The 24,927-nt window shown below is 34.4% G+C and overlaps 1 protein-coding gene across 3 annotated transcripts in view; it reads right to left on the bottom strand.

Moving 5' to 3' along the window:
• Positions 1-1,974: 1,974 nt before the first annotated feature.
• The window catches only part of LOC111515760 (annexin B9), a 51,946-nt gene continuing 28,993 nt past the window's right edge, over positions 1,975-24,927 (bottom strand). Inside the window, exons 2-8 of one of the 3 annotated variants that reach the window (XM_074175360.1) lie at positions 24,227-24,397; positions 20,097-20,301; positions 8,482-8,561; positions 7,042-7,258; positions 3,942-4,153; positions 3,652-3,707; positions 1,975-2,211 (exon numbers count right to left, since the gene is read on the bottom strand). In XM_074175360.1, the coding sequence (XP_074031461.1) occupies positions 3,657-3,707; positions 3,942-4,153; positions 7,042-7,258; positions 8,482-8,561; positions 20,097-20,301; positions 24,227-24,397 (936 nt within the window). In that variant the 3' untranslated portion in view covers positions 1,975-2,211; positions 3,652-3,656. The remainder of the gene's footprint in view (positions 2,212-3,651; positions 3,708-3,941; positions 4,154-7,041; positions 7,259-8,481; positions 8,562-20,096; positions 20,302-24,226; positions 24,398-24,927) is intronic. The other 2 variants (XM_074175359.1, XM_074175358.1) reach the window with 2 other exon arrangements.

Here is a 24,927-nt window from a genome sequence, read left to right as displayed (position 1 = left end):
AAATTACAGCTTTCCAGCGACAGGATGAAGATAAGATTTAACAAAAAGTCACTGCGAACAACCTCAGGGAAGGGGATAGTGTTGTCATGCCCGAAAGGAAATAACGCCGGCCGCCACTGGAAACCATAAACCAAACGTGACGTAGCTAAGAGAGCGGGAATGCACATTGTTTCCTGCCGCTCGAGAAGCAGCGAGAATAATGCTACCGATTTCGACTAATTTCGGTGAAATTTCTACGGTATTCGATTACGACATTTAAACGCTAGCGGCGGGCATATCGAGACAGTCAAGTACACAGTGAAGTGGACGTTACAGTGCGGTACGCGGAGTGATCTAGTAAGGCGACGGACATTCGAATAATAGTGGAAGTTTGGTTGAAGTATTTGTTGTTTTTAAAGTGAAATAAAGTTAAGTTTGATTATTCTGTGTAATGAATTATTGGTCAACCCACGGGGAAAAACGTAACAATACCATAAAAGTATTTACAAAAATATTCTCATCTTTTTCATATTTGATCATTCGTTTTTATTTAGTCTGACAAAATCACGTTAAAAACGATAACACATATTAAACAAGTAGAAATTCGAATTGTGTCGCGAAGAAAAAGAATAACACCTCTGTTCATTTTATTTATCAAGAATAAGTTATTTATTATACTCACACTCATATTTTTTATAGTTTTCTTCACAACACATCACTTGATTGAAATTTGTATATAATCTATTTCATATCTTCGATTTGTTGCGACGGACTGTGGCTGCTCATCGTTTTAAGGTTTAACTCAGTACACCTCGCACTTCACTGTTCAAGAACTGCGTTTATGAGGAATACTCTTCCTGAGAACATTTTCAAAAATGGATTAAATATCCAGCGATTCAAATATAATGTGAATCACTACTTTCGCACAAACACTGCTCTTAGAGCGCCTTGAGGATTTTCCTGTAGTGCTTGTGTTTTGTCTTAAAATATAGAATCTACCTTGTTCTTTTTTCATTATGCGTATTAAATTGTATTAAACATATATTACGTTAGTGACATACTGAAGTAGGTAATATATAAAGTGATATTATTATGTATTACATCCAATTTTTATTGAAACGAATTAGCCCAATTCTTATGAGTCAATTATACTTGGGGAAAGAAACAAGTACCTACAAAGGTTATTATTATTTTTTTACAGGTTACGGATACAATATTGGTGCATTCTTCAGAATGTATCAATAACGTCAGGCTCAGGCACTAAGAGAGGTAGAGATAAAGGGAGAAAATGGGAATCTGGTTCAGCCAAAAGAAAAAAAAAAGTTTCTTAAAAGTAAAGTGAGTAAATAGCAGCAGTGTCAGTGACTTTCATTGGGGTTTCAATAAGGCCACCTAGAGATGATGTTTTTTATTACTTTTGAGTCGTTTTTTTATTTTTTTAATGAATAAAAAATGATTTGATTTATATTTAGGTATTGCGTCGTCTGGCTATTGCAGAAAATAACATCATCATTATACTACGCTGATCTACGACGATCATAATCGTAGATCTATCATAGAGGACCTCGCTTAATGAAACTGGATAATTATTCAAGGTCATATTTTGGTATTCGATTTTTATAAATAATATTGAATGAGTTATTTCTTTGTTATAAGTTGAATATTGAATAATGCATTCATGGAACTGGTCTCGGTGGATAAGGACGTATCTGGTTTTAGCTCAGCTGAAAATTGAATCTTGACACAATTATGTATTTCATCACCGAAAGAACTTCTTGAACCTTGTTTGTATGTACAGTACAAATACTGGAATTGGTCTGAACACTGAATAAATTCGTGAGAGGTTGCAAAAGCAAAAGCAGAACTACTTGTAAAAACTACTTTCCGAGATTCCTAAATCAACACCGCCTAGAAAAGAGAAGGAATCAGGATTTATTTTCAAAATATTGTGATTAAAGATTTTTACACATTACTTTTACTTTAAAGGCAAAATAATTGTTTCAGAAGCATAGAAATATATTTTCAAAATTTTAACTTGACAATTTGTTTCTAAATACTAAATAGATATTCTACGCAATGAAAAATTAATAGTAAACAATACATACATTTCTATTTGTATGAAAATAAACATGAGAATAAATAGATAATAACTTCGTTAAATTACTTTTAATACCACCATTTTTACCCAACTAATGCAACCAGCATACTCTTGTAGTTTGACGATATATCCTCCTGAAAATAATGGAATAAATTATTCTCAACAAAATCTGTAAAAAATGTTGATAATGTTGCACTGAGACATGGAAAATTATATGAAAACGCAATGGTATAAATGAAAAGTAAATGACATGCCATTACAAAAATCAGTTGTCCAATAGTAGTTCATTCATTCAATTATTTTACCATTAATATTATTGCTACATTTTTTAAAAACATTTGTTCACAGATTCAAAACAGATCTTGTTCTAGTTTTTTTTGTATTTTGAAACAATGATAAAGATGTTTTTCCAATCCTTTATTTCTGGTAATTTAATAATCCATACTTATTTGACTATAACAATCTGAATGAAGCAAAATAGTTTTAGGAGCTTTTGTTCAACAATCATCTGACTTCGTATGTAAACGAAGACTCCAGCGGTGGATTGACGGTGGATTGACGCAAGTGAAGAATTAAGCGAATTGTCTATTATTTCTGCCACAGGAACATCAAATTTGTCTCTAAATAGGCTTCAGAGCCAAACCATTGCGTCTGCTCTCTCCACTCGAATTACCTGAATGAGTTTTCAAGTTTTCAAGTCTACAAATTGTTTCATATGGAACGAAAGTATAAACATTTTATTCAATATCCACTGAAGGAACCAGATGGCTGATATTTGACAAAGTTGAAATTCAAATGCATTTGGTCGATGAAATCCCTGAGGAAGGGAAATGCAACTGCGATACAAAAATATGTCTTTGGGCCCTTCGAACTAACATTTATTTTGTTTTGTTTGGATTCTATCCGTGAAATTTTAACATCTTCTGTGGATGAAAGTAGATATTTTGCAAATTGATGACAGACTACATAAAGGAGAAGCATATATTGTATTTGAATAAAACAGATGAGTAACATAGCTTTTCCAGATGTACCTGAGTGTCAGTCATTATTCAATGGCTCCAATTGTTCCAAGATTGCTTTATAATTCTTTTTGAATCCCAATAACCACTCATGATTATCGACTCATCTTATGGCACACATAGGAATCAAATTTTTTCACTCCGTTTCAGGAAAATGGGATTCAATATTCTTTTTCAAGGCTTCAATTCTTCTCGTAAAATTTTTGAGGGAATTTTCCACTGACGTGTTCTGTGTTTTTGAAGGATTATTTTCACAACGTTTTGGCAAAGTCTCATTTGCCATCTTCTGGCGATGTCTGGAGTTTAGAACTATAGTCTAGTTCTAAATACTTCATTCCTATTATAAAGAAATGCAATAACTGGGTGAGATTATTCAGATTATATACCTTATTTGGGTTTTGAAATATTTCGCAATAACCAAGTATAGGCATTAAAAATAACTTGTAAGACTTGAATCCGATTTGAAAATATTAAAATTACTTATCGTTCACCGTAATAAATTATTTTCAGTCTCATCACATTAATAAACATAAACATGCAAAATATTATACCTACATACATTAATTGACAATCGCCAGTAATATTTTTGAGTAATCTCCAGAAGTGTCGTTCTAAAAAGAAATAGACCAAATAAGAAGTTAGTATTTCAATTGTTTGGGTTAGAAAGCAAATAGTAAGGGTTAATTTACTTGTGTTGTTAGATATAAATAATTCGAAATGCTTTTGATTTTCTTATTTTGTACATTATTGGAGAAAGAAAAGTAAAGAGATCTAAGGAAGGTGGGTTACTGCGTTGATGAAATAAGAATGAGATGATACATATACTTCGAATTTACTATACTAACCGATATTCTTTCCGCCAAATTTGTTTCATATTTGGCTTCGTATGCATTTTTGATTTCCTCTAAATCAATTTCTGATCTTGATACTATTATTCTTATCAATGTTTTGTCGGTAGTCCCTAGTCCAGACATAGCATCATGCAATCTCGTAGCCAAATAGGTAGTTCGATCTTTTAGACATGAAACCAACCCCAAAATTGCATCCTTAGTGGTACCTATTGGATAAGAAAAAAAAAAAAAGAAAAATGAAAGAATGCTCTATGAATCACAAATATACATACAGTGTGACCAGTCCACATTATATCAGAATTTTTTTATCAATATATTTATTCGAAATTCAACTTTGCCATCAATCACTGCCTCGATCGAGAAATTTCAATTTTTTCACGGAAGATATCGAAAAAATGATATTTGAAAAAGCTTTTCCAAATACAATTTCTTGTCTCATTTAATATGCCGCCACACGTTCAAAGAAATTGGGTGAGAAAAAAAGCGTTGTCATTCACGTATGTTGCACCGAGTCTAATTTTGTAACAGTGCCAGTGGTGCAATTTGTAAAGAAGGAAAAATCAAAATCATTTAATGCGGTTGATATGTTGCATATGAAGCAAAACTGTATTTAAAAAAAAATGGTTTAGAACAATTTTTTTAGTTCACTTTTTGACTTTTTTAGAAAATACTAACAATTTGACAGATATAGCGAATCATATGACAACATTTCTATTTATTATTTTTCATCTCGATTGAAAAAGAGATTTTTGCCAAAGTCAAATTTCGATAAGAGATAATAATGAAAAAAAAAAAACACCTAAGATGTGGATATTACTGAGGAAGATTAAAGTTTAATCTTTTTCTTGAGGATGATCACTTGGTGATTGAAACACGTGTCGAGGTGTTCAAAATAACGGTTTGGTGTTGGCAGAGAACTCCAGCAATATTCATTACTACACCAAAGGTTCCAAAGAGTGCATCATAAGATGTGGACTTTGCTGGTCACACTGAATATGTTTGACATAAACAAGAATATACCAGCAATGTAATGGACAGAAAGTGAAAATCACGAAAATTAAAGATACAAGGGAGTCTCGATTTTCTGATTTAAACATTACTGCGAAGTACCCCCAATATTTGCAAACCTTTCTTGTTTTACAACAGCAGAATTGTGGTAAAATTTTAACATATTTCAACAGTTTGAACCAGAGTAGCTCGGGGACCATAAAGAAGTCTAGATACTTCTGAAGATATCAACCGTTCGTATGGGTGATATTTTCAGAAACATTTATTCAAATAAACAACGGTTAACATTCTTGACAAACATAATATTGGAACAGGTCCACGAAAGCCTGACTCAGCTCAGTATTTTCTCAATATTTTTCCCTCTTTTCGGGTCATGTTCATTTTAATCGGACGTATTTCAAAACGCTCATTGCCTTACTTCAGGCAAGGAGGAGAACAATATCAAAGTTTTCAGAACTGCTAAGAGTGTGAGACAATAATGAGCTATATATAAATAAAAAAAGGAGCATTTCCAAAGTGAATTATTCACTGGTGAGTAAATCAGTTTGCTTGAAAGTATAAAGCGAGTATTCATGATATCAAAATAGTGACTTCAAAAGTATTGATAAAGCCAAACTATGCTTAGAAGTGCGATCATTTACTTACGGAAAACTGATACTACTGTTCAGTAGCATAAGAGCTGTCACCATTAGAGTTTTCGCGAGTGAAATGGTTTTCATTTCAGGAAAAATGGCTGAAATGATGAATCTATGGAATATGAAGTACTACATAACCGCCAACAAGTGATTTTAAAAACATGTTCCGGTTTGAACAGGAAAATGTGAAGTGGTAAGCTCACAACTTTCTAGGTGAGAGTATAGAACAGCGTGATGTTGCATTATCAGCTTAAAAAATCTCTTGAGAATATTTGTCTAATCCAGATTTTCGAAACAGAATTGGCGAAGAGCTATACACTGCGTAGTCCACAGTTTCTTGAACTGTTGCTAATGGCGATAAAAATAATTCAACAGCCCATTTTATGGATCAATTTTTATTAGTCACCATGCCGTAACGAAAGATAAAGACTTGCGGGCAAGCCAGTTCAGATTTACGAGTGATATTGAAGCATTAGACTGTTCACAGGTGAATATAGACAAAACTAAAGTATACGAGGACGAATACATAAACCGCAAAGAAGAAGCCACTTTGAATGTACAAGCTACGTAATCTAAGGGCATATTCATAAGTGTGTATTTGAGCTTACCCTGTTTGGTAAATAACAGCAGAATTTGAAAAAAAAAAACGAAGTTTGAGAAGTAATGGGGCATATAGAGAACGCCGTTCTCATTGCTGAAAGAATTCCGATTTTCAATTGTGGAATATCATTGACTTTAGGTCGATGATGGTCACTATCTTGCACTGATGAGTGGCTAATAAGCCCGAAACCGGTCTGCAAGTGTGCCCTTTCCATAATTGAAGGTCGAATCTTTCAGTTGCATTGCCAATTGTATATGCAGGAAATTTTCTGTGAAGATTCCTGCACTGACGCCTGTCGGATATAATCCAACGCCCTTCGTGGTATTAGCCAGGAGAGTAGTTGTTTTCTGATAGGCGTCAGTCCATTAAACCTACTGTGTAGGTATATAGAGACTGGTTTGAACGTTTGAAGTTCAGTTGCTTTAGATTGAAATATGGTAGTCGCGTGACATTGGCTGATGTTCCATATCTTACACAACATTGCCAAGACCTTGCGAGATCTAGATTTTGAAGGCAATGATGCAGATGAAGACCTTGTACTTGCCCGCGGTAAGGAAGTTTGTGGAGTTTTAGCTAGTATGATGCAAATTATGAAGCACTGTACCTAGTCCAATGTGTTAACTGTGTGAAATGCAGGTCTAAAGTTGTGCCTGCGTATGTCCATTTAGATATTCTTATTTAATTAAGCAATTACTTTCATTAAAAATATTTGCTTTTTCTTCTGCCTTATACTCATTAATATTCACCCTATTTTTATTCATGTGATGCAATGTCTCGTCAACATTCAATACATAATGAATCTTCTTGAATTTCAAAATTGTACCCACATTAAAAAAAAGCACTGGAATACCTGAAAATTCGTTGTCTATTGCTTCTTCTATGGAATGGCCTGTAATCGCCTCGTACTGCTCAAAAATCAGTTTGGCTTGTACTCTGCTTCTCGTACAGAGGATAGCATTGAAAACAGATTCTTCTGTACCCAAAGTTCCCTCTCCAGCGTCATAAAGTGCTTGAGCATCTATTATGGCAGCATTCTTGTCAACCGCGTAGGATTCATCTCTGTTACCCTGAATTCATTACAAAAAACTTATATTAACGGAAAGGAAACTTTTACTCAATCATAGAATGGACAATTTTGTATGAATTTTCGTGAAAAATGTTTTCATCACTAGACATCCATATCAAATTATTCGTTTCCTGATTATGTAGTTTCAATCATGAAAAGTCCATGTTGATTCTTATTTCAAATACAATGTATACAGTTTGTCTCAATGAGTCGGAACTATATGAAAGACAGAAGTCCTCATAAACAGTTCTGTGAGGACTGGAACATCAAATGCAACTATCGGTTATCAAATTATTTCTGCTGAAGAGTAAAAATACCTTTATTTCTGCCAATATCGAAAATTGTTTCTATAGGAAACTGATCAGAAATAAAAATCACGTTTAAATATGTTATTGCATCAATTTTCAATGAAAAATCAAGTTTCACTATTTTTCACCAACATTTCTACTTTATAAAAAATAATTTTTATATTTTTTATTGCTTACGCGTTTGGACGTTCATTTATTGTCAATGTGTATTGTCAGTGTGTACAATACTTTCAGTTGAATTTTCATTGTTATTGTGCAGACAAGTTTTGAAAAAATATTGTGAATGAATGCATTTGCATATTTAAACGTGATTTTCAAACAATTTCCGATATTGTCAACAAAAAAGGCCCTTACTCAAAGCGAAATTTATATTTGCTGAAATAATTTGATAACCGATGATTGCATTCAAAGTTTCAGTCCTATCAAAACTTTTTATGAAGAATGCTTTTTTCTTAAATTTATCGAAAAAATACTTTCTAAATGGTCCCAAGTTACTGAAACATACCGCATAAAATTCACACTCAGAGGTTTTCCAGAATGGGACTATAAAGTTGAAATTTTGTTTGAAAATACACAACATTTGTTTATATTCGAATGTTGAGATATGGCATCATTACATAACTTAGTGAGAATCACTGCATCAGGAAAAAACCTAAAATTGTGATGAGCTATTGCAAAAAATGGCGGCATTTTCTATTCAACTTGAATATTATGTTGGCCTTATCATAATCTGAAAAGCATGACTTTCGGAAAGCAGTAGTACATTTTACAGCTTATACCTCAATGTACTCAATGTAACGTTATACAAGGTACTTAATCAACTTAATCTTACTGATTTCAAAAGAATAATTATAAAAAAATGATTATTTCATGATGAATTCATATCAAAAGTTTAGGAGTACGATAATTTACTTACCGTTGAGAGAGACACCAACAATCTTTCTAATGTTCCTGACTCATCAGATTTAATATCTTCTTCAAGGGAGGATTCGTATTCTGCAAATTATAAGTTGAACATATATCGAACAGAATCAAAACTTATTTCAAGGGATTAGAAAGAATTGTTTTATTTTTCAGCTTCCGAAATATCATACTACAGTCGAAATAGGATTCTCATTGATTAGGGAAAGGAAGGGAAAGATGGCGAACAGGCTAAGTTGGCGAATCACGATTAACACCTCTCTGACTGCAGGTGGCAGCTATCGGACGACATATGATCACATGACATGCTATTTTCACAATGTGTAAACCCCAAACGCGTTACTCTTTTGATTGGTGCCTGTTTGTGCGCACGCTAATTCTCTTCCAATATTTCGTCAACAAAAGAATTTTTATTAATCACGGCAGGTAAGAGTTATCTTTTTTTTTCTGCATTAAGCCATAGCTATGCTCTTACGTATTTGCTATTGGCAATATAATATTTTATTTCGATTCTAATTGTAAAAAATCTTTCTAACTAAATATTGTTGGAGGTCAAGATGGCGGATGAAACGGAGGCCAAGTTGGCGAGTTCGCCAACTTGGTTCTATGCTTCATTGGTTTTTTTCTTCTTATTCTTTACCGTCTCCATCTCTCCCTCCTATTTTCATCGGTATTTTCAAGACATCGGTATTTTCATGACATTTTATAAATGTCAATAGCAAAGATTCTTTTTTATTTTAGATGAGAAAATACAAAAGGAAAACGACGCGTCAATCGTTTGGCGCGGAAAAAGTCAAATGAGCTATCGACGAAGTTGAAAAAGGCACCAGTGTTAATTCTGCAGCTAAACAGTACGGTTACCCGAGACGACAATAAGGAGGTACCTGAAAAATCCCGCAGGACAACCCTTAAATGCAGGAAGATTCAAACCTACTTTTACGGCTGACCAACTCCTCTCAATAAAAGACTATGTCGAAGCTCTTGACAGGCGAGCTTTTGGCCTCACAAAAGAACAGTTCGGAAGGATAGTATTTAACTACGCTGAGTCAATGAAGTCGCCATATCTCTTTAATCAGGAAAAACAAACAGCAGGGAAGGATTCCATCGTCTCCTACTTATGGAAAACCACGCATCTCCCGTCACTTATGAGTCGGTGGAGTTTTGCCGAAACAACGGTATAGTTGTCGTAGGTTTTCCGCCACACACTAGTCATAGGTTGCAACCGCTTGACGTGCCATTTTATGGCCCGTTCAAAACGGCTTATAGCAGAGCGTGTCAAGATTATTCAACTGCAAATCCTAGCAAATTATTAGGTTTGCAAAATATGGGAAATTTATTTGGAATCGCTTATGGTAAAGTTGCAAATGTGAGGCTTCTCGGCTACAGGGATTGTGCCCTTTAATTCACAAATCTTTCCAGATAGTGACTTTGAGGCAGCTGATATCACGAATCAGTCAGCCGTTCCTGCCTTGCTGCACCAGCAGCTTCTATTGTAATTGATAGTGATCCACCACTTGCAGCTACTGGTATTGCAGGGTTACCAATACCACTTCAAGCCTCTATTGAACAGCCTCATTCAGCCGATTCTCTAGGTGAGCCGAGGAGCCATCCAGTAGCGAGTTCCTCAAAGACTAATCTTCCTATGTAACCTAAGGTTCCAGTGGAAGAAAAAAAAAACGAAAGGAGAGAAATTACCTGGCTTACATCTTACTAGCACTCCGGTAAGAGACGTATTGCTGGAGAGGAAAGAAGAGGAAAAAAGGCAGAGAGGGCAATGAAGCGTTCAGAGAAAATAAAAAACCAGAAAGCTGCAAAATTGTCAAAAGAAAATTCAAAGCAAAAAAAGTTTACAGTTGTTAAAAAGAAGCTATTTTTAAGGGACGACTCCTCGAACTCGTCCATCGAGGTTCGACTAGATAGCGAAGATGGTGGTATGGATTTGGATGAAGCCGAAAAAATTTGTATAATTTGTGACGAGGTTGGCACGGCAGAAACTTGGTATTGCTGTAGTTCCTGCAAAAAATGGACACATGCGCAATGTGCGGAAGTTACGACTAAAGAAGCCAAGATAAAACCGTGGGTGTGCGATTTCTGTACTCAATTTTTTGTTCATTAAATGCTTTTTTGAACTCTAACTATTGTATTTGAAAATATGATGCTTTATTCGCGATTTCGCAAGTTTCGCACCCCATAAAATAGATCCCGCATGTGAGTTAAAGTTGGCGAATGTGCAGTGGACTAAAAAAAATGGAAGTAACAATAACTTCCAATATACTTAGAGTTACGGAAACACCCTAATCTTATGCCTGAAGCTTCTATCAAGGCTACCCAAAAGTAATTTTGCTTCCACAAGAAGTACCTTGTAAAAAATATTAAGTACCTAATAACTGTTACGTTCGCCATTTGCATGTACTTGCAAATAATTTAGAAAATGTTTAAAACATTTCTCTACAAAAACTATTCATAACGTCTCTTCTGAATTTGTTATTCATAAGAAAATAATGGATGGAATATGGATTGATTTTCAGTTGAACATGCCTCCCGTATTTTCTATCAAACCATTCAAAATATATTGTTCCATGTGATTTAACTTTCCTGATGCTAATTAAAATATAGACTCTATACTATGAAGCAACAATTAGTTTGAAAAATATCAAAGAATTGTTGTTTCCATTAATCACATTCCATAGCTAACCTGAGACCAATTATGTTATCGATGATAAAATAAAAAAAAATTGATGAACCGATCTAACAAGTTGTTCAAGAAACACACCCTTCTTCACGTATTCATGGATACCTTTTTCAGTTGCTCACATGCAAGATATATGGTCTTCCAATAGGTACTTCTGAACTCCGACAACTGATAACGGCTATCTTGTTGAAGCTACATTTGTCAAATTAGTTGTCATTGATTCAGTCTGTTTCAAAAAATCACCATGGACGGATAAAGCATCCAACAAGATGTACAAATAATAACATTGTTTTATCAAAATGGGTTTTTCGTTCGAGCAACGTAGCGCGCGCTTCGCCCATTTTACGGTCACCATAATAGTCCTACTGAGAAGACTATTCGCAATGTGGTGGATGAATTTGATGGATGGATTTTTGATGGATGAACAATGTTATTATTATTTTTTTACCGAAATGGTTGTAACGGTCGGATCTTATCCTCGAAACCCTGATACATTCGATACATCACTAGCCAATGACAACTTCACAGCCTGAGGAAAGCACTAATGATTACTTTCTTCAGGCTGTGAAGTTCTCATTGGTCCAATAATCATGACAGCCTCGTTCATTTTTCTGACCACGATTTCTGCCGTAGTTTGGCAAACAACAATAATATTGAGACTCTGGAGTAGGAAAAGAAGAATAATAAAAACAGAGTGGCCTGGATAGATTATTAATATTATTATTATTCCGACCCATTCGGAGAGCGTGCCGTAACCATTAACCAATGACCACTTCTCACAACTTTGGGATGAGTGGTGTTTGTGTCCGAAAATCGTGTGCTCTGAGTGCCGTAGCAAACCAAGTATGACAGTCGTCTGCATTTCTGTGGTTTAGATTTATGTCGTTTTGGTGCAAGCCAGGCTGAGAGTCTCATTCTCCGTAACGGATTCAATATTTCCCCAGATCTTAAGGAAATACTGATTTTTCGTTAATACTGTGTCGAGTAGGCTAAGGCCGCATATACCGGACAGTAAATGTATCTTGTTCTCAAGCGCCTTATTGTTATTATTATTATTATTGATACAAATAACAGTTTGCCAGAATGTAGCTGAAGTAAAAAAAACATCGTCGTAAAAAGAATGAAAACATTTTAAACTTTCATTTGTTGAATTCGTTAAAAACTTATGACTATTGATAAACTTAAAGCAAATAACTACTGATTGTTGATTGTTATAAATGAATGAAATAAATGAAATAATTTTTTTTTCACATTAGTGGTTAGCTTTAATAATTATTGAACTTTGATATATATATATATAAGTCATGGTGTTCGATAAAGGGTACGTTACTGCAATGTTTAGTTTTGATAGTTACCGCGTGAATTTGGGTAGTTTCTTCATGACTGTACCAAAATAATTATCGAGAAAATTCATTGACAAGTCATATTTCAATTCTGTTATGTGAAAATTGCACTACTGAAGAGGGGTTGAACCAGACAAACATTTTTTTCTCACATGACAAAATAGTAATGAACGATCAGATTATATTGGTATTAGATAATAGTCCTGATGTAACGTTTGTTTGAAGGTGGTTGACAATGTTTCATGGTGAATTTCATTATTGCGGACTTCCATTGTCTAATATCATATAATATGATTTGAAATCTCTGAAAGAACAAATAAAATTGAAAATTTGAACAAAATCTCACTAGCTCGGACTTCCATTGTAAGATATTATATAACATGATTTGAAATTCCTGAAAGAACTAATAAAAAAAGAATTGAAAAAGAATAGCTGAAAATAACAATTAAAACAAAACAAAAAAAATCTGAAATGGAACAATAGGGAAATGAAATACAAGTAAAAAAAAACAATTGAACAAAAACAGTATCCGTAGCAGCTTCACGTAAACCAGGCCACCAAACGCGAACTGCGATTCCAAAAATTGCATTTACCGGATACCCTGTGAGTGCGGAAAATCCTATATCGGTGAAACTAAGAGGCCTTTGAATGTTCACATTGCCGAGCACAAGAAACACACATAGCAAGGGGTAACCAGCAAATCAGGAATAGCAGAGCATGTTTGGACCCATCAACATAGCATCGAGTGGTCCCAAGCTGAGATCATACACAGGGAGGAACATTGGTTTAGGAGGAAATTCAAAGAAGCCGCATAAACGTTGTCCAACAATGTAATTAGCCAAGCTAGCGTAGAGATACGCAATATATGGAAACCCATAATGAAGCGAAAAATGGCCAACTTCCATCAAACGGTCATCTCCCACTAAACCGGTGAAGCGGAAAAAAGAAAGTGGAGATAAGGGAAAGTACTTGAATGACCCATAAATAGTCATTTCTCGGAGGAATTAGTCCAGTCATCACCTGAGGACGATTGTGGATAAGTACTAACAATCGAAACGTCGTGAAGTAACTTGGCTTGGAATCTCTTAACTTTTTATTTTTTATTTTTATTTTTCGTTCAATTGTTCTATTTTGACTTGTATTTTCTTTAACTGTTATTTCATTTCAGGTTTTTCGCTTGATATAATTGTTATTTTCAGCTATTCATTTTTAATTCTACCTTTTTCATTAGTTCTTTCAGTGATTTCAAATCATTTTATCAGACAATGAAAGTCCAAACTAATAAAATTCATCATGAAACATTGTCAATCACCTTCAAATAAACAGAATTGCTGAAAATAAAAATTATAATAAGCAAAAAACCCCGAAATAAAAAATTACAATAAAATAAAATAAGCAAGAAAAAATTGAAAATTGAAATGAAATAAAATAAAAATGAAAATAAAAACTGAAAAACTTCAAGCCAAGTTACTTCACGACGTTTCGATTGTTAATAGTCTTCGGTTGATGACTGGTCATCATCCAAAATTTTTATTTCAGGGTTTTTTTATTAACATCATTCTTATTTTCAGCTATTCAGTTGAAATTTTCAATTTTATTTGTTTTTTTTAGAGATTTCAAATCATATCATATTATACAATGGAAGTCCGAAGTAATGAAATTCAGTTCTGATTTTTTGATCAAAAACATGAAAAATTAACAGATATGACGATTATCGAATGAATTATTTATTTATTTTGACGTCTGAACTGGAAATAACACTTCATTTAAATACCCTCCAATAACGGACTACTTTGACAGTCCGTAAATGAGATATGATAAAAATTAAGAACTGAAACAATACAAAATACATATATCAGAAATCTTTATAAATTCATTCAAAATACTGCAACGTTATAAAATTTCGTTGTTGCCCGGAACTTGAAACAATTTGTTGAGACAAAATTACTAATCTTACGACATTGAAGTACTGAAATATCTAAGCTATGAGTCATACTTCCGAGAACTGCAATCCAATGATTCATTTCAGTGATCAAGGAACTATTGTACGGATTGTGTTACTTCAGGCGCGAAGGTTTTTCAATTTCAAACGATTTTACTTGATGATTTTCTGATTTAGTGCACACCGAGTAGTTACTTGTTTTCGTTGTCTCAAGTAATAAAAAATGTACTGAGTCGGATGAAGACTTTACAGCAGAGGGATTTATAGGGATTTATTCGAGCGTCATTGAGACATATTAGGTTGCAAAGCTTAGATGATAAGAAGAAAAAAATGTTATATAATATATACCTTTTCTCCCGGGGAGAAGCGGCTATAGATTTTTGAATATGTAAAAAAATACTGTTGCATGGACATACTCGAGCACGTCATATATTGATAGCATCAATGTCCTACGTATTTTGAATAACGTTCGTATGTTAATCTGATCGTTTGCATGATGCGGGTGGTTGTACGTAAGGGTTTAAAGTGAAAAGAAAAAAAATTAATCGAGCGCGTCAGATTTTCAAAGGGGGTTTTAAGTGCACCCAAAAAAGCTCTCATTCAATAATCTAACGATTTCGATCTGACGCAAACTCGCGGCCATTATTATAATGTGCCAAAAAATTCGCCATTTTGAAATACTCAAGCGCGTCAAATTAAGATATATATGGTTCATCTTTATGTTTTAGACGTGTTGTCTCATAATCTGACGATTATTTAGAGAGATTCGCTTAATCTGGCAAAAACAATATTTTTTAAATTTTTTTTTTCAATTCATTGAACTTAATTATTTGAAAAGCTCAGGAAATAGCATGCAGATAAATAAGTGTATGTTTTTCATTTTCAAACTTAGACAATATATATGTTTGAAAATGTCCTTATATATTGTATAAGTTTGAAAATGTCCTGAGGATGAAACTGCAGTAACGTTTGTTACAAATAAAAGTGGTAAAAACATAGAAAGTTTAATTTCTCTTTTCTTCATTATGATTTCCTACCACGTAGTAACGGCTACATCCATCAATAAATATATAAATCAATCATCATCTTCATCACGAACGAGTCTCTGAGATCACCTGTGATGGTGTCATGGCAACAGAATTCAGAGTGGGGATGGAGTGAGAGAGTAACAGATAGAGAAAAAGTGAATAGAGAATAGAGGAATAGAAACTCGGAGAGAGAAATATATGTATCACACAACTGCGCGCAATAAACTTTATCGACGAATTTTTGTTATTTCGGCTTGCGGAAATCGTCAGATTATATATTTTTCGTTATCCTTGAATTATTTCCTTAAAAATAAAAAAATAAGCTACGCTCGAGAATGTCGAAATGACGTTATTTTTTCACATCTTTGCTGCCCTTCCCTTTGTTGACGTCACTCTCAAATTGCCAGATTACTGGAATATACACTTTTTGGCAGGTAATTAACTTACCCTAATTTTATCTGACGCGCTCAAGAATTTCTGATGATCAATTTTTTTTTTACTAATCTGATCCTCTATCTCTCACAGGCGGCCTTATCTATATATGGGGCTCATATTTGGTGGAGGTACTTAACCGGGTACAAGGTATCCCCCTGTATATTAATCTGCCGCGCTTTAGTAAATCCCGAAATCCCCGCTTGGGCTCCCCTATTATTGGATATTATTCAAAAGTAACTTTAAGAGGAGTCTGATGATGCACTACTCCATACTCTCTTCAACAGTTGAGTAATACCACGAGACGTCAGAAGTTGATCGATACATTTTTATCTTTTTGAGTAAACTTTGTTATTTAGCACGACAGCATGACAACACCACAAGTCCGTAGGATAACACATAGAAGTTAATTTCATGACTGTCAGTGTTATCGATGTCAATCTTTTCATTCTTCGCTTTGAAGGACATAATCTAAATGAACCGGCATCAATAGTGCTATTTTTCACATACAGATAGAGGGTATATATTCAACTCAATATCTCTCTGTATTTAATCAACATCATTAGATAAAGTACCTAAGTAAAACTTCAGTTCATGACATCAATTTGTTCAAATAAACTTCAGATATTTTCGTAGTTGCAAATATCTACAAGAGTTTTGAGGTTGCTTCGAAATTGAAAAATTAAATAAAATTCTAGCTGGGATATTAAGTTGAAAAGAAAATAATCAGTAACTTATATTTCATTTGAATCTTTTGATTGGTGTTGAGTCATCTAGTGAAGGTTTAAAATTTTCATGACATAGTGCAAAATTAGAAATACTCCTTAGAGGATTCAAATACGTACTTACAGTGACTTTCGATTATTGTTTGATCTGAAAGTTGAATTGTGCAGAAGTTCTATTATAACTTTGATCAATCTTCAAAATCAACCCTATAGGGACGGATTTTGAGTTTACTTCGGTAACAAATTCATTTCAACAATTTTCAATTACAGAATTTTCACATTTTTCAGAAATGTGCTGAAATATATGCCATAATCCAACTTCATCAGTTCAACTGAAGATCAACCATCATTTTAGATTTTTTGAATTGACACTGGATTTGAATCAACCACGGTAGACGGCTTGTCGTGAAAGAATTTCAACACATCAAAATATATAGGAGATATTTTTATGAATGGACTATTTGGATATCCATTCCATTCCGTAATGGAATGAATATTTTTGCCACTCCCGAAACTGTTGAATCAATACTTTCTGACTTATGAATCTAGGACGAAACCTAATCAATAAGTTCTGAACAACACGGGTAGAACAGAAAACAAAATGTTTGTAACCAATTGAAATAGTTTTTTATCACTTTAGATAATGAAATAGAATATTGAATGTGCTGGGAAACAAAGAAAACGTTATAATGTTGTTTTTTAATTCAACCTGTCAATCCCAGTGGTCAAGTAAAACGAAGTGGTAAAAGATATTAATCTAAAGGGCTTTGGAATTATTCTTTGAAAGACATTTTCATGTGGAAGACTTAACACTTTCTACTGTTTTTTTTGGTTTATAACCTTCCACAATCTGAAGAATTAACAAAGCTAAATCAATAGACAATCTTCTGCAGTGTAATAAGGGTCAATCAGAAAAGTTATTGCGTAATATAAACCTCTGACGAGTCCAATCAGTCAGTAACTTGTATTCATAACTTTTGCCTACATTTTTTTTCAATTTGTATGCATAATTTATGAATACCAGCTACTGACTAATTGGGTTTTTTAGCGGTTTATATTACGCAGTAACTCTTCGGGGTGAACTTTTCAGTTTTCCCTTTATTACACTTCAGCAGATTATCTATTGATTTAGCTTTTATTTTTCTGATTGTGGAAGGTTATAAACCTAAAAAACAGTAGAGACCTTTTGGCTTGTATAATAACCAGCTACTCACTTTTAAAGTCAACTTTTTCATATCTAGGGTTATGTAGTTGTAATTTTCGTAAAAATCTCTTCACGAAAGGTATTGCCGTTATACTTTTCATTCACAGAAAACGGCCAAGGCGAAGCTCTTTGGTTTACAGAAACAGGCTTGTCTGGCCATCAGTGGTGCCATCAGTACCACACCGTCAGCGGCCATGAAGATCCTTCTAGATTTACCTCCTCTCCACATTTTTCTGGAGAGAGAGGCTAGATGGACTCCATATAGGCTTGTGCACATTGCCAATTGCACAAATCAATTTAATGCAGAGTGCAACAAACTGTTGGTTGACACTGGAAGTCACGTCATTCTGGAAATGACCTCTGACTTTATGCCTCCAATTGTCAACTACGAACTGCCTTATAACGTACTATTACCAAGTAGAGACGACTGGATCCTCCGAGAGAAGGAACTATTAAGAGCAGATAGTTGTTGGTTCACAGATGTATCAAAAACACTTTCCGGTTCTGGTGCAGGTGTTTTCATTCACAGACCCAGGACAGAGATATCAACCTGCCTAGGAACCTATGTGACTGTATTTCAAGTGAAAATTCACGCTATTGAATTGTGTGCGGAGAGATTGGAAGACTCCAACCTCATACACAAAAATATAACCCTTTCAAATCAATAATAATATTCTCGGACAGTGAAGCGGCGTTGGAAGCTCTTGGCTCCCACCAAGCAACGTCTAAATTGGTAGCAAATTGACAAAAACGACTGTCCTCGATAGTAAGACTTAACAGATTGTCTCTGGTCTGGATTTCTGGCCATACTTGTCTGGAAGGCAATGAGACTGCTGAGTCCCTTGCAAAGGTTGCTGCAAGCAGCTTCATCGGGCCAGAACCTGTCATTGGCATCGCTTTAGCCTTTGCCAAACAAACATTGAACACCTGGATGGCAAGAAGATTTATGGAATTCTGGCAGAATCTTCCAGGATTGGTTCACTCTAAGACGTTTGTTCATCCTCCGAAACTTGATATCAAACAGTTGTTGAACTACAGTAAGGATGAACTACGATGTCTAACAGGCCTTCTTACAGGCCACTGTCATTTGAATCATTATATGCAGAGACTCTGACTGTCGGAAGACAGTGTGTGATACTTCTGTTCGGAAAATGATGAAACAACAGGGCATATACTTTGTGACTGCCCCACTGGGGACCAAATCAGGTTTTTAGAGTTCGGCAGAGCCGTACTCTAGCCATCTGTCCTGAAAGACCACTCACCATACAAACTAATAAGCTTCGTTATGAAGCTGGGTTTATTTGGTCGAGTGTGAATAGGTGTCAGCCATAATAAACCCTTGCAGGTTGCGGTGGAGGGTCGAATAGACCTACTCACTCACAGGAGAAGACATCGAAGTCGAACAAATTTACATGAAAAGGATCATTTATAGTATTCTTAGCCGAGAGGACACTACCAACTCTTTTTCAAATGGAAAGGAAGGTCTTGATATACCTCATTTGATAGGTATGTCAATTTTATTTCTGGAAATTGGATCAGCTGTTCCTGAGTAGCAGTTTTTTTATTCGTTTGAAGAATCTTTTCTCGAGAAACGGTTGATGCAATTTCCAAAACGAGTTATCATATTGAACATTTGTGAAAGTTTCATTTGAAGTCATGTTGATTTTTGAAAAGTATTGCCATTCAGGCACAATCACTATTCTAGCTTTCTCAAATGTACAGTCTTTACGAAGATAGGCAGTCTTACTTCTTCCCTACAAAACATTATTCAAGAAGTTCACGAAATAAGATGCGAGAATTGTGATAAACGGAACACGTTTCACATATTCAATTTCATAGACCAGGTGAGTCCATTGTTGCTCAACATACTATGGAGAATGGCCACAGAATCAGTCAGGAATGCTTGAAATTGTTGAGACCGGTACATGACAACACTTTTTAAATGCCAATGCATTTGAAAATTCTCTCTCTACATTTGATTTTCAATCAATAACCATATTAAATAATATACCTTTGTAAGTTTAATTGGAAAAACAGCAAGGCATCCAGTGCATTACTGAAAGTTTTCGTCATTTCTCAAATTTCGAGAGGACACGTTTTGTCACTGAATAGGGTATATTATTGATTCATTTTATGATTCGATAATTGATGTGTTTTACGATAACATGTAGACAATTTGAATTTGAAATTCGATTTCAATGATTGTACTATTGAACCTGAAACATTTTTTGAAAAATCACTTACTCTCTTGATATCTGTTAGCGATTTGTAATACTTCTTCGTTGTTATGGACCGAAAGGATTTCAACTATGGTGCAGTCATCTGTCCCCATTCCACTTATTGCATTGCGGAGTTCTTTGACTTGATACTCTACGGGTTCTTCTAATAGAGCCATTATCACATCTTCGAAGTGTCCACCAAGCTCACTTTTCAGATCATCTATTAAATCCTGAAAAAGACATTGATAACGAATTTCGAGATACAAAAAGTAATACCGATCAGTTATCGAACACGAAAAGATAATAATTTAGGTATTCTCTAAAAAATCGGTTACAATATGTAAGACGTCAACAAGGTTGGGCCTGTATGTGGTAATATAACCTAATGAAAAATATATTGAATCATTGTGTCAAGGCTATTTTTCGGATTTCTGATTCAAAATAGAGTTCCATTATGGGGATTCATGAGTGTTGTATTTGTCTGCCTGTGGAAATATAGCAATTACCTCAAAGGGCATTTCATTGTTTAAACATTAAGACATTACAGAAGAAATTACACTAATGAAATCTTATGAGAGAAAATAATGAGAACTTATTGAATGAATGTCATTTCTTGGGTGAGGAAATTAGTTTTTCATCGATCTTTAACATTTATCAAAAACGTTTGAAAATAAAGCAAATCAAAGAAAAAACTTCAAGTTGGGTACGTTTTTTTTCCAATTCTGAGGCATATTTTCGCTTTCGAAACGTTAATAAGTAAGCTCTTTTTTTAATAATAGAAATTATTCAATACAACAAGTTACTGATAAATAGAACAGAATAGTTACACAGTAACTTATCGGGACGAGCTGAAAGTTCTCCAGTAAAACTTTTTTTCAGATTATGGAAGGTTGAAATATCCAAAAATAGTCGATATAAAATAATACAAATTTCTGTATTATACAATGAATATAGTAGAAATTGAAGGAGTCATATAAAAACAAAAGGAACCTAACCAACAACTCAAGGACAAATTTAAAAAATAATCACTCATGTTTCAGGATTATTTGCAATTATGAAGTGAATTGATAACAGATATATGATGTCTTCGGAACGACTTACAAAAAGAAAAACACAAAAAGATAGATATTTATTACCAATACAAAACCAAACGATATAAGAGAAGAGCAACAGTTTGACTATATAATTGTGCTAAAATTTTATCCACAAGAGATCAACAAGGTAGAAAATGCGAATGGAACATTGCGATTGAATAAAAAATATCGAAATTATAAGAATCCATTGATGATGGTAGTTTTGGTATGAAAAGATATCGTTTGATATTTTAGAATAATACTGGCTCTGTCTCATCAAAACTTGAAAAGTTGGTCTGAAAAACAGGCACATATCCGGTATTAATTTGTTTTTCGATGAAGACGAAGTTACATTTTATAATGAAAAAAAGAATGATATTTGAATTCGTTTTCTGTTTCTTTTATACGATATCAATATCTATTTTATAAGGAACTAACTGTTACTCATCTAGAATAAACACTTTATAATTATTCATCAGTAATAAAACTAAACGTTTGTTTTTAATGATTTACTTCAGTTATCACGTCATTTGATATGTTTGTCAAATCTTGTGAAGTTAACCATTTTAATTGACACCAGTAAACTGTTGTTTTGATAAGGAGGAATGTGTAGCTGATTGCATGAATTTGATGTCCTGATTTGCAATATGGTACTAAAATTTAACCTCTAACTGAAAATCTCATGATTTTCTGGTAACGGAATAATGATGAAAAAAATAAAATGAACGACTGTAGTCAACGTTGTCTTGGTTGGATCTGCTCTGCACTGAACAAATGTCTGTCGGAAGTAATCCATTATATAGGGTGTTCCCGATTTACATTCACATATAAAGTAGAAAGAACAAGTCATTTATGGAACCAACTGATCATTGAATACTTATGAAGTTATTTTTACGTTACATTCTCGAAAGTGTATAACGTCTTATTTGAAAAGAGATTTTGTATAGTTTTTTACTAACGTCTCTCCTTCTAATGAACTAGGTGGCTGTGCAAATAATGATTTTTCGTGCTCTTGCATAAGTAATCCGGAACTATCGAACATTTCGGTTCCAGAAAATTTCTGACACCATTAACAACTGAAATCTAGGCTTTTGGAACCGCTTCAGAATCTTTGATGTATTATTTTTAGGGTGTCAAATACTTCTGCTTGAATTCTTTCTCCATTCAACTAATTAAAATAGATTTTATATGGCCCAACTTGATATGTGGCGGAGAAAAAATAGTCTTCTCTGGTCTTACCATACGTTCGTTAATGACTTCCAAAGTCCATATTCACTTTCCTAGTTATTTTTTTCTTTTCTCCTAATCGAGTGGTTTGCTAAGTTGGATTCGCAAAAAGCAAAGATTTTTGTTGTGACCAATTTGATGTTCCAAGAGAAAATCAATAGAACTAACACATCATTGATATTTATACTGATTCATCTTCCCCAAGAAAATATATGACATATTATTCTCTTTTCTCTGAACAATTAATAGTGGTATTGATTTCATTGTGCGAAAGAATATTATTTCGCCTCGAGTTACAAAATATTAAAAATCAGTTTTTTTCTAGGAGTCGAATGATTTTGTGAGAGAGACTGAGATGTTATATAATGAAGGGAGTGAAATTATTAGGAGAGATTAGTTTTTGGAAAAAAAATATTTTTTCTATATTCATTTTTGTATTATTATGTGAAAGTAGAAAGCCAACAAGTCTTCTCCCAAACCACAGGATGTGCCCTTCGTGAAAAAAAGGGAAGCAGTCTTGTCAGTTAAGGATAGTTTTGTTTCAAAGAATTTTTATTGTTTCAACTGAGACCCAGACATTCAGAAACTTCTTTCAACAAGCTGGGACTTCTAGTGAGGTATGTTACTCATCCATATCGTCTTCAGTATCTAGATAGTGAAAAGAGGGGAAAATATCTTTTCTGACAGTTCTGAAGGCTGTTTCAACTCCGGAATCAGCACTTCCTCTAGCAAAGGACTGAGAGACTTATATAAATCCACTTTCTGCTTCGATAAGTTTGTTGGGGGGTTAAAATGGACACCAATATGTCTTGACACAATCATATCGCTGAAATTACAAAGGCTGCTTCTCAAAAGCTTGAAACCCTGTACCGAATCAGAACACTTCACATACCTCAGAAACTTTTGATGCTCTATAAAGTTCAGATCAGACCTTCTTTGGAGTATTGTTTTCATGTATGGAGTTTTGCCTCTAAATATACCCTAAAGCTGCTGGATTCCATTCAGAAAAGAGCCATCTGCCCGATTGGAGACGCGAACATCACTTGCAACCTTGATAGTTTGGAACATCGAAAAAAGGTTGAAGATTTGTCTCCCTTTTATAGACACTTTCACGGGAGGTGTTCAAGTGACTTGGCACATTTGATTCCACCAAGAGCGGTACATATCAGAAATACGCGACAGACTGTTGCTGCTCATCATTTTGAGGTTCAACTCAGTACACTCCGAACTCTTTCATTTCGAGAACTGAGTTTATGTGGAATAAACTTCCTGAGAACGTTTTTCCATATGAATTTAATCTGCAGCGATTCAAATCCAACTTGAATCGCTACTTTCGCACAAGCACCGCTCTTAGAACGCCTTAAGGATTTTACTGTAGTGCGTTGTGTGTTGTCCTTTAAAAAAGTTGCAGTAATTTCGATCAATTCAATTGGTATAGATTGAGTAGAAATGACAATTTAGACTTTTCCAAATCCATTGGTTTAAATTTCCTGTAAAAGTTTAACAGATCTTCATCATGATCATCACACCTGATACCAAGGTATTCGAAGCCAACCTCTTATCTTATTGTGAGTACCAGAAGTTATTCTGATAGATTGACTGACGGTATACTGCATTCAACTCATATCTTTATTTTTTTACGGACATATTTTTATTGTCGTTCATTCTCTCTGGATTCGATGTACTATTTAGAAAGAAAGTGAAACGGTATTGAGTCACTTATAAACATTCGATATGGATAGGTGAAATTTTGCGAAGTGCAATCAACTTAAGAAATAATCGATTTTTGACCCACATGCACACCCTTTCTTGATATTCAATGACGCACGCAAACAAATTATATTTGTAAAAATACCTCGCCAAACATGGTTTTGTAGGTATTTGCTATCATCCTCCTTTGTTCATTTGTTCTCTTGCTCAATATTTGTATGATTGCTTCCTCATTTGTTCCTAGGCCGTCCATGGCATCTTTTAAGAGTTGTGCGTCTTCTTCATCTTTGAAATTTTGGTAGGGAAGAACTGTTGGCTGAAATAAACAAAAATATTAATCTTACATTATGAGTAGTTGTTTACAGCTGATTCTCGGCCTCCCCCCACCACTATGACGTATTAATTGCTTTTTTTATTGGTTGTTGTTTGGTGAAGTTTTTTTGTTGTGCAGTGAAGTCAAGGCATTGTGACCTTGAAGTGTCTGGTGCATGGATCGTTCAGATTTTTTTTTCATATGAGATTTTGTGTGTTTATGTGTGTGTGTAGGAGAATGCACGGTACAGGGTTTCATCATGTGCTTGTTTGTCTATGTACAAACATACGTCTGCATACTTCGAAGATCCTCCAAGTAATAAATGCTCCATCGGTGTTAGGGCACCAAGTTAGTAGTGGAGTGACGTCACAGCAATAACCGTTCAACGGCTAGAGAGCGACATGTTCACTCCACGACGTGTGGCAGAGTAATGCGTATTCATCGGTCTGCCCTCACCTCTCCTGAAGCGATGAAGGTTCGCTCTAGCCCCGCTATCGATGGTGACACAACGGCAGCCGAGGACTGTTTGCCTA

Source organism: Leptinotarsa decemlineata, unplaced genomic scaffold (assembly GCF_025532065.1).
Source record: "Leptinotarsa decemlineata unplaced genomic scaffold, Ldec_3_MD MMD2_tig00001019_RagTag_RagTag, whole genome shotgun sequence".
In the NCBI taxonomy this organism is placed as follows: Eukaryota; Metazoa; Arthropoda; class Insecta; order Coleoptera; family Chrysomelidae; genus Leptinotarsa; species Leptinotarsa decemlineata.
This window is presented reverse-complemented; position numbering and strand designations above follow the sequence as displayed.